The sequence below is a fragment of the Myotis brandtii genome, unplaced genomic scaffold (assembly GCF_000412655.1).
Source record: "Myotis brandtii unplaced genomic scaffold, ASM41265v1 scaffold833, whole genome shotgun sequence".
NCBI lineage: Eukaryota > Metazoa > Chordata > Mammalia > Chiroptera > Vespertilionidae > Myotis > Myotis brandtii.
The window spans coordinates 304,747-315,962 of record NW_005371384.1 but is presented as its reverse complement, the minus strand read 5'-3'; the positions used below and the strand labels follow the sequence as shown (position 1 = coordinate 315,962).

Genomic DNA, 11,216 nt, shown 5'->3' with positions numbered 1-11,216 from the left:
GGCTTAGGAAGAGCCACACTCAAGGGGCCAAAGAGCCGCATGTGGCTTGTGAGCCACAGTTTGCCGACCACGGGGATAGGGCAATTGGTGCTCTTCTTACATTTACCATACAGACTTTATGGTGACTACTTCACTATTTTATGAAGCTACATATGAACCGCTAAAACTCTAATTGTCAGCATTCCCATAGGTTGACATAGTATCTGTCTTGGTTCTGTTTTCTACCCATTGTCCTCTGGCATCAAATGAAATGCTTAGTTCCTCTCTTACAGTATAATCCTTAAAGTAGTTGACTTTTCATACTGCTTCATCAGTTTCTTTTGATCCTATGCTGCAGTGTTTGCAACTCAAGCGTTCAGGGGCTGAAAGCCTGAAAACTACATTTCCTAGACTATCTCCAGTAAGGCTCTGGGTCAGACTGTGGCAATGCAAGGAACCTGAGTGTCGTTGGAAGGCAGAAGAGAAACAGTGACTGTTGCTCTGGTAACAGTGGTGGGCAGGCCAACAGGCTTCAGAAGTAAAGTCTTGCCACGGCTTCCAGCAATCTTCCTGCAGGCCCCACGGGATGCTGCAGGCGCGCCAAGTCACCAGTGATGGCACCCCTGCCACATCTGATTTCCGGAGCCACAGCGGCTTTCCCTGGGCTTGGCTCCCAGTCCTTCAACAATTCCCTTTCTGTTTGAAATGAGGGGTTTAATTTCCCTGACAGGTTTGGTAGGGAAAATAGAAGCTACCGTATTTTTCCGTGTATAAGACGCCCCCATGTATAAGACGCCCCCATGTATAAGACGCCCCTCACTTTTCCAACCAAGTAAGAAATCAACATTTTAAACATTTTGCTGGTTTTCCTCTTAAAATCTTCTTCTTTTTTGCATCTCAAGAAGTTGCTCTTCCTGTTTTTTCCACTGTCTGATCATACACTCAGTGGGAGGAGGTCCAAATTGTCTCTCTGCAGCTCTATTTCCATGCTGTTTTGCACAGCTGAGTACATTCAGTTTGAATTTTGCAGAATAAGACAATCGCTTACTGGTATTTATCTTTTTATTTTTTGACATCTTTATGGGCTCAGAATGCTCAAGTCCCTGTTGCATCTGGCACTCTCCACCCCAACCTCCAATTATGGCATCAGCTGACGTCAGTAACAATAAGGCTCGTGATTGGAGGAAGCCTTAGACAAGGCTTGGGCAGCTACACACCCGCAAGGCTCCCTCCTCGGCTGACTTCCATGTATAAGATGCCCCTTGATTTTCAGTCTAACAATTTTAGAAAAAAAAATAGCATCTTATACACAGAAAAATGTGGTACTCTCTATAGCTAAAGTATAAAGGATTTCACATGGAAAATAGAGGTTTACGCAACTGCAGGAAAGAATAAGGTAGGCAAAGATCGGGGAAGCTGCAACGGAACAAAGTCTACAGCCCTGGAGGATGATCTCTCAAGAGCTCACTGCAAGTTGCTGCAAACCTCAACACCTCTGGGGAGCCACCAGCGACCTCTGCCACCTACAGCACTGAGCCAGGCGACGGCAGGATCTGCCTCTGGAGAAAAATGGCCTCTTCTCGTCAACCTTCCAAATCTCACCCACGTGACTTCCTTTGGCAGACTCTAACTCAGAACCACACAGCAAGGAGGATTCTGGGAAATGCATTCTGGCTTTGTCTCTGTAATACAGAAGAGACTGGAGAAGAGGGTGATGGTGATACAGAGGTGACAACAGATGGTCCAGCTCCTAAATCATATTTTTCTTATGCGCCATATCCCAACTTTTAGCATTTTATGTTTCTTCTTTATGTACTGACGATGCTGCCTGCTATTACGAACTGAAAGGTGACCCCTTTGTCATAAATGAACTCTTTCTCATAAAAGATATCCCCATCAACGATAATTAAAAATAAACATTTAAAAGATGCCCCCAGATTAATAATTTTTCCTTATATCGTTTCTTGCATCTCCTGAGAGAGAAAACTGCTATGAAAATTTATGTAGTTTCGTGCTTTGTGGAGAACAATAATTTTGTATATGCACAAAGAGAATTACACTCATGGAAATGGAAAGGTTCTTAAAAGTCACATAGTTGGATTTCCCAACCAATATTTGAGTCTTTACAATTGGAATGATAAGTAATCACACACGTGCTCCTTACTTTTTGCTCTTGTGGCCAATGGCAGGCGTTGTTAATGTACCTCAGCACTCTTTCTGCTGCACCTGAACTCAGCCCTGGAATCTTACTCCATTCACCACTCTAGCCAGCTAGTACCAACAGTTAAGAGCATCCCTGCCAAGTGGCCATTAGCCTATTCCCCTAACATCTCTATGCAGTGAGAATGAACACATCACTTCCCAAAAGTTGCCCCTTCCATCTCTAAATAATCCCATCTGCTAGAAAGTTCTTCCTTATATGGAACTGAAATGCAAGTCCCTGTATGTAGCTTCTACCCACTGGTCCTATTCCTGAGTCCACAAGGAACAAGTCCAAATCTGCTTTCATAAACAACTCTTCCAGTACTTGAACACAAGCCTCTTCTGCTTGAGTCTTGTCTTCTTAAAGCTAATACCAACAATATGAGTTCCTCTAATCACTTCCCATGTTCCTTCACAATTCTGGTGATTCTCTGAGAGTCTTCCAGATTGTCTCAAGGTGTGGCATCCGAAAGTTTGCTCTGAATTGTCTAGTATGGACAGCTTCTACATTAGTAGCATGTATACGCAAAGTCTGTTGAGCTGCACACTATTTAGCAAAGCAGAGTCAGGCTTCTAACCATGACAGACTGGGCCAACCAATATCTGAAAGTTGTCTTTGAGACCCACACAGATCAAGTACAAATCCACTTCAAAAACAACTCTTCCAATACTTGCAGACCAATTCTTTAACCAGTCTGCCAGAACCATGTTCTAGCTACCATTCCCTGGAGCTTTTAATTTTTTTTTTTTAATGTTTCTATTGATTTTTGAGAGAAACATCAATTGGTTGCCTCCTGCATGCCCCCTACTGGGGATTAAGCCTGCAACTTGGCCATGTGCCCTGACCAGGAATCAAACCAGCGACCTCTCTCGGTCAACCAACTGGCCAGGACTCCCTGGAACTTTTGTAATCAATGAAGACGGTGTAGCTGTTTCACAGAAGGCCTATGTGCCCTCCTCTGCCTACCAGACAATTCAGACGATTTCTTGGACTAATTCTATTGGCACTTCAATCTTACTGCTATGATCCAAGTCAAGCAATAATCTAACTGGTCTCTCTGCTTTCATTGTCTCCCTATGTCTAGGCTCAACATAGCAGTCAGAGCAATACTATTAAAACATAAACCACATCATGCCACTTCTCTTCTCAAAACCTTGCACTGGTTCCCCATTTCACTGCACCTCCTTTCCCCCATTATTTGTTCACCTCCTACTACTCCACTCATTCATACAGCTCTAGCCACTTTGGTCTCCTTGTTACTTCTTCAACACGCCTGGCATTCTCCTGGCTTAGGACCTTTTCAATGGCTGTTCTTACTGCTTGGGACTCAGTATGAGTCAGCATGTTTAACTCTCTCACCTCCTTTTTATCTTTGCTAAATGTTGCCCAGACCATTCTTTGTAATTCTCCAACTTTCTTCCACTGCACCCTCACCAATACTCCCAAACCCCCTTCCCCAGGTTTTATTTTCCAGAGCACTTATGGAGTTCTAGTACAATAGATCTTTTTGTCATTACATATGCTCACTGTTCATTGTCTGTCTTCTCCTGCTAGACAGTGAGCCCCGTGGGGCAGCAATCTTTGGTCACCAATAGGCCCAGGCACTGAGAGCAATGGTCATCACAGAGCCGATGCTTGCTAAAAATGTACTGTGCACACTCACACGGAACATGTACGTCATGTCCTCATCAGCACTGGTCAATGGCTCACACCTAGGCCCCTTCCTCCAGCCAGCCTGTACTTAAAAAAAAAAAAAAAATCCTCACCCAAAGATATGGGGTTTTTTTGAATTTTGAGAGAGAGAGAAAGAGAAAAAAACATGGATCGGTTGCATCCCATATGTACTGCCCCAACCAGGGATTGAACTTAGGTGTGTGCCCTGACTGGGAATGGAATCCGCAACTTTCTGTTGATGGGATGATGCTTCAACCGAGCCCCCCGCCCAGGGCTTCTCCCCATACGGCTTTGTGCTTTCTCTCCCCGCGTCCAAACTCCTGTTCTTCACTTCTTCCCATATCCCACAAAGCCTTTTCGGACCTCTATTTCATGGTTAAGTACTCTTCCTTTCTCAGTCCCCGTGCTGAAGCCTCCTTCCTTCCTTCGGGAACGGAAATCTGGCTCTGCCCTCAGGACTCTGATTCCCCTGGATGCTTTGGAAATAGAGGCTGCTCATTCTTTGTTCCTTGGCTATCGATCTTCTTATCCTCTACGATTAAGCAAAAAGCTCTGCCCATATGAGGCTGGTACCGGCTTCTTCTCTCCGTGTAGTTGCCACCTACTGACTTCCAGGCTGCTCTCCCATTGATTGGAGCATTTGGCTCCCCATCTTCCTCCACCGCATGGCTTATCATCCTAAGAGACTATGATGCCCATGGGAATGACCCATCCTTGGCTTCCAGCTCACTAACTGGCTCAGCCACATTGACTTTCACTCACATCCATAGCACTTCAGTGCCCCCACTCACGGCCAAACCCAGACCATGTGATCACCACGATCTGCTCCGCTTTCGACATCTTCCGTCTAAATGCACCGACCTTGAATCACGATCTCCATTACTTCCACTGTGCTGGTTCTCTGGACTCATTAAAATCCCTCTTTCCCGGGCTCCTCTGCGTGATCCTTTCTTACAGCCTCATGACAGTTCTACTTCTTGACTTCGTTTAGACACCAAGACCCGACCCATCACTTCCTATAAGCAGCCACTCCAATCTTCATGGATTTCTGTACTGCTTCATATGGTCTAGTTAAGTAAATCTGAAATAATGCAACCTCCCTCCCCAATAAAAACTTAATGTAAGAATGGAAGTATAAATTCCCTATATTTAAAGAATGTCAGGTACCATCTCACACCTGTCAAAATGGCTATCATCAACAAATCAACAAATCAAAAGTGCTGGCAAGGATGTGGAGAAAAAGGAACGCTTGTGCACTGCTGGTGGGAATGCAGACTGGTGCAGCCACTGTGGAGAACAGTATGGCGTTTTCTCAAAAAATTAAAAATGGAACTCCCATTCGACCCAGTAATCCCACTTCTGGGACTATATCCCAAGAAACCAGAAACATCAATCAGAAAGGATCAGCAGATGAGTGGATTAAAAAACAGTGGTACATCTACACAATGGAATACTATGCTGCTATAAAAAAGAAGGAACTTTTACCATTTGCAACAGCATGGATGGACCTGGAGAGCATTATGCTAAGTGAAATAAGCCAGTTGGAGAAAGATAAATATCACATGATCTCACTCATATGTGAGATATAATGAACAACATAAACTGATGAACAAAAATAGATCCAGAGACTAAGAAACACTGAGAGAAGGCAGGAGAGGGGGTAAGAGATCCACCAAAGGACTTATATACATGCATATTAGCATAACCAATGGACACAGACACTGGGGCGGTGGGGGCTTATTCTGGGGGGCGGGAGGGGCGGGGAGGGGGTGTCAATCAGGGAAAAGGAGACATGTAATACTTTAAACAATAATAATAATAATTTTAAAAAAGAGAATGTCAGGAGTAAAGTCGAAGCCGGAGTGTCGGGTGAACTGTAATGAGCCATTAGGCTATTGCCACATGGTGGGGCCATTTTCGCTGATAAACAGAAATACCTGCCATTGCTCAGCACTGCATGCGCCGCGCTGCTGTTCCCGTCCAGTGGAGCTCCTGTGAGTGGCTATGAGACTAACGTGCTCTTGTTTCACACACTCTGTTATTGTAACTGGAAACATTTTCACATCCTACAACAATATCTCTCAAGCCCTCATTAAGCAGTGGTTTAGGGATGGTGCTGAAAACACAGCCCCAAATAGTGACTTTGGAAGAGCTAGTTGTGATAAAACACTACAAAGAGGCCAAACATCCACTATGATGCACTGTGCTGTTAACTTAAGACCGAATACTTAAAACACTTAGAAGGTAATGTAGGAAAAAATTAAAATATGGTAAAGTAAAAATATGGTACGATGCCGTACATTCATGCATCCCCCCAGACCATGCCCTTTACCTTTTTCCCTATGAGAAAATTAGACTTGAAGTATGCATTTACATCATGAATCTCTTCAGAAACATAGCTAACACACAATGTAGATGTCGTCTTAAAATACAATGTTCCCCACGTCTTTCATAAAAAGCTCCTCTTTCCATAGATAAACCCAAGCATACAGCAAGTAGTGTGGCGATTATGAGCATGGACTGTGGCACCAGACTACCTGGAGATGAATCAGTTCATAATTTTCTAGTTTTATGACTTGGGTAAGTTACTTACCTTCTCAGTGCATTAGTTTACTCAGCCGAAAAATGAGGACGATAATGGTACCGACCCCCACTACCTTGAAGGGGTGTTGTAAGGATCGAATAAGTTAATCTATGTAAGACACTTAGGACCCCACCCCATATTGAGTAAACACCAGGCAAGTGTTAGCCATTGTTGCAAATGTCACATCACCACCTCACCTTCCCATCAACCCTTGATGATACTTAGAAGGATGAATTTATTTCACTGGGTTAAAAAAAAATAAGTGCTCATTTATGTAAATTACTCACACTATCTGCAATGGGATGAAGATATCAGTCCTTCTTTTGCTACTTTGGGAAACTGTGAGAACCCTTCTTCATCACAGTCTGTGTATCCGTATACAGTAGAGCGGTGATATTCAGGGAGCCTTTTCTAGTGCAAGTACTGGATAAGTGACCTGATTCCGAGTAGAGCCTGCTCAGACCCTAAGGGAGAGAGTGGTGTGTGTTTCATTTGCCAGCCCTACCTTCAGCCTGTCTTTGGGCAGAGCAACAATTCCTTGCTTCATGATTTCCAGGACCCATTCCACCGAGAGCTCAGCTCCAGCCTGTAGCAACCTGGAGCTGAAGAAGGTGATCACCTGGAATGTAGAATGGAATTTTTTAAACAAGTAGATATAGGAGACGTATTTTCATGAGGTCTTTTCATATAGTGCCTTTCTCATATGGTCGCCAAGCTATCCTAACTATACGACCTGGCTTTTAACTCACTAGCCCTCCTAAATGCATCTTCTCTATAGAGTTGGATGTCTGAGTCACAGTCAGCCCCTGAATGTTCAGGGCTCATTATCCATTCTGTGAATTACGTAGGCTCCTGAATCTGCTCTTTCTTGTGCTGCCTCACCTTGCATTTGTATTTCATTTGGAGAGCAGCACCTATCAGAAGGTGGAGAAAGAAAGCTAAACCTTAAAACCTGTTAATACCGAGGCTTCATAGTAACTCTTAAAAAAAGAAAAGCGACATAAGAAAGAAATGTGAAACTAATGGCTAAAATGGTGTTTTGGGCAGTATTTATACATTTAATTTTCCCACGACACTCGTATCCTGATCACCAGGGATAATCAACAGCAAGCTATAATTACTTTTGCGCATGTCACAGCACAGCCTGAACTAAGCAGCGACATTCTGGACATAATCCTGTCCCTTAATATTTGTCACAAAACACTAATGATCTTAGCAAATCATTCAGCATCACAGTGATAACAAATCAAGACATTGTAGATCCCTTGTTACTCGAGAACATCACACTTGATTTAACCTTGTTTGCCATTTGTAGGACCGCCATATTGGCAACTGAATGGACTAGTGTGGAGTTCAGTAAGGATGGCTGGATGTGGAAATACACAAAATCTAACACGAATTTTACACTGAGCAGAGATAAAAATAGTTCTTGCCTTTACCATACTACACATCCATTATTGTTCACTGCCTCTGTTCTCTACTTATATGAAGCCATGACATTTCTTCTCTCGTTGGGTGTGGTAACCCTATTTTGTCCTGCTGCCTATTCAGCCAGATCATTTCATCTTATGAGTTAGATGGGAGGCATACGTACCACTGGCTAATAGAAATTTGGCCACTTGAAAAACACTTGTCTAACTCCTTCTGCAGAAGTTAAAAGTGCTCCAAGGTTAGTCACTCCTGTCTCAGATATTCAACATTGCTGAATGTTTTAATGAAAAATATCAACTCTCAACTCCCTGTCAGCTAAAAATAACAGTGGATTCATAGTGTCCTTTCCCAATACTTTCCAAGGTTAACTTTATGAAAAAAGAAATAGTAAAGACTTGCTTAAGCCAAAAATTTCAGGGGCATTTAGGGGAGGGAAGGTAAAGTGCTGAAAGAAGCAAAAAGTAGAGATGTTATTTATATCTCTACCATGGCATTTTTTTCAAAACATGTAAAAAGAGTTTAAAATGTTTCTGAATAAATTTCAGAATAGTGTGCCCAGCACTATTTTGGATGGCAATATTCAACAAAAAGTTGTTGGAAAGCTTGCTCATTTGGAATCTTACTTAGGTTTATCCAAGTGAATGTTGAAAGCATAGAGTTTATAATGAGAAGACCTGGATTTAAGGTCTGTCTGAGTGACTTACTAGCTAAGTGACCTTGAGCCAACCTTTTTCCTTTCATGTGCTGCTTTGCTTCAATGGGATGGTTGAAGATTTCAGATGAGATTGTGTATATGTAAATAACTCACAAGCAAATATGTAATCAGTATCTAAGACAATGATTCTTAGGCTGGGATTTGTGTTAAAATCACTTGGAAATCCTCTCTCAGCATCTAAGTTTTCTTATCTGGGATAATGGTTAAATATATTTTAGGATATCCATAATATATATATTAAGATGTGAGATTTTTCAAAGAATTGATATTACATAAAAATGTTAATGATCTAAATGTTAAGTAATATATATATGTGTGTGTGTATATATATGTCTGTGCATATGTTAAGTAAAACATATATATGTGTATACATATGTCTGTGCATATAAGATATACACACACGGAACGCAACAATTGTTATAGCAGAATAGAGGGCAAAAATAGTTAATGTTAAGGAGGTTCTATTATAGTTTTTATCAAGGTTTATTAAACTCTACATTAATACTTAAAAAAGAACCATGATAAATACCTCCATGACACTTACCAGATCAATATTTTGCATTATATCCTGAAATGAAGGATGAGTTCGGAATTGCTCAAAGAGATCTCGTTTGTAAAGCAGTGCGTACACCAGGTTTGGGTTGTGGTGAAGAGAAGTTGCCAGGCAGGAATTGATGATCTCTAACATCATTCGAATCACTTCCTCGATGACATTTAGGTCTTGTGCCTGATAAAGAAAGAAAATGCCCACACAGGGTCAGTGTTTTACTCCTTGACACAGACTTAATTGGAATGAGAGCCATAAAACTTAAGAGCCATTATGAATACTTCTGTCAGGTTCCTTTCAATAAAAGCTCTATCCCGGTTCCCAATGTCTAGCAGGGAACCTGGCGCCAGTGTGCTGCCGCCCCCCTGGCACCTTTGGTTGACTCCCGCACACAGGGATCGAGCCTGCAACCGAGGTAACATGCCCTTGACCAGAATCGAAGCCGAGACCCTTCAGTCTGTGGGTCAGTGCTCTATGCACTGGGCCAAACTCACTAGGGCTCAGATGGTATTTAAAGAAGGTTGCTATTGGATTATTTTCCATAAAGATTAAGTGAGGTAGCACTTATAAAGCCCTTAAAACAGTGTGTAACCCATGGTAAGTACCACGTGAGAGCTTTTTAAATATAAAAACAGATACATTAAAGTATTTTAAAGGATAAAAGTCATTTTAATTTTGGACATTTTACAAAAAAGAACAAAAAGTAAAAAATGCCTTTAGAAAGTTAATAAATTAATTCAATTATTATAACTGCCAATAACTTAGAAATCACATTTCTTAGTCTTAAATATAAGCCTCCAAATTCCATTTCTATTAATTTACAAAACTGGTCCTTTAAAAAAAGCCAAATTAGGTCCTTCAGAGGACAGTGTATAGGAAAATTGACTTACATTTATGGAATAACAAAGTTTTATAAAAAGACATGCTTTTAAAAACTAATTGTTTCCTCTGTACTGTTAAAACTAGCTTTGTCAGAAAGCAAATGTCATGGCTAACTGGTGGAAGAGCAACATACGTGCAGAATATTGCACTTTCTCATTTATGGTATTGTATTTTTAGAATACACAGCTTCCATTCCAGGAATGGATCCCAGGTCAAACAGACTTTGTCCTCAAAAAGAAAAACAACAACAACAACAAGAAATCCCAAACAACCCAACACACACACACACACACACACACACACACACACACACACACACTTTATTGCAGAAAATCTCAAATGTAAAGACAAGGACCCTGAGAAAATGGTCCTGTTTTCTGTGGTTCTGGTGGTTTTCGTACATGTTGGTAATGAACACCGAGCAAGTCCTGTGCTAAGTAGTGATTTCATGTCAAAGGGACAAGTTGGCAGTTGTGGGAGTATCTTACCCTGTCAACAGCGCTCATGGTTGCCTCATTATATAAACTTCCTTTTCCCTTTTAAGAGGGAATTTATACAGTTAAATAGTTTCAAATCATTTATTTTTAGTTTCCTTAAGAGAAGCATATGTATCTTGTTTGTATTAGTTTTGGGGGGATTCCAAAAGAGTTGTCTAAATTTCCTGTATTTTTAGCAGAAAATAAAACCTTCAACAAAATTAATGGGACGCTGCCCAAGTGGGGAAGCGGGGGAGGAAACGCACAGGCAGGCCTCTTTCTGAAGTTAATGTGCAAATGGCCTTCGAATCCAATCATCTGGTGATAGACCCGTGTTATCTTTAAGTTGTTAATTCACTGGCACATACACTGAAAAGCTTTGTAACCACGCTATTTCTAGCCAGAACTGGATCTGTCCCAATGTATCGAGCTTCTTATAGCAAGAACTAGCTTTCTATTACATGCAAAATCACAGCTGAAGAATAAGTCCTGTGACCAGATGAGACAATGTGTAGCCTTAATAATTCGGGGGGAAGGAGAGGGCATCAGCAAGCAGTTGTGGCCCCATCATTCTTGGGGGGGATGGGAGAATGTAAAACGATGTGCTCTTTTTCTTCCTTCCGTGGACAGGTCTTGGATGTGGCCCGCACGCCTAAACTAGAACCCTGGGAAGTCTGTTATTTAAAACACCATTACTGGTGGCAGGAAGGCAAGATAATGGTGGC

At 41.8% G+C, this 11,216-nt stretch overlaps 1 protein-coding gene across 4 annotated transcripts in view; it reads right to left on the bottom strand.

The window, feature by feature from the left end:
* Positions 1 to 11,216, bottom strand: part of DYM (dymeclin) — a 239,778-nt gene that overhangs the window by 38,475 nt on the left and 190,087 nt on the right. For all 4 annotated transcript variants that reach the window (XM_014531961.1, XM_014531962.1, XM_005884490.2 and 1 more), the window contains 2 exons: positions 9,131 to 9,313; positions 6,946 to 7,059 (listed from right to left, as the gene is read on the bottom strand). In XM_014531961.1, coding sequence (XP_014387447.1) covers positions 6,946 to 7,059; positions 9,131 to 9,313 — 297 coding nt within the window. The remainder of the gene's footprint in view (positions 1 to 6,945; positions 7,060 to 9,130; positions 9,314 to 11,216) is intronic.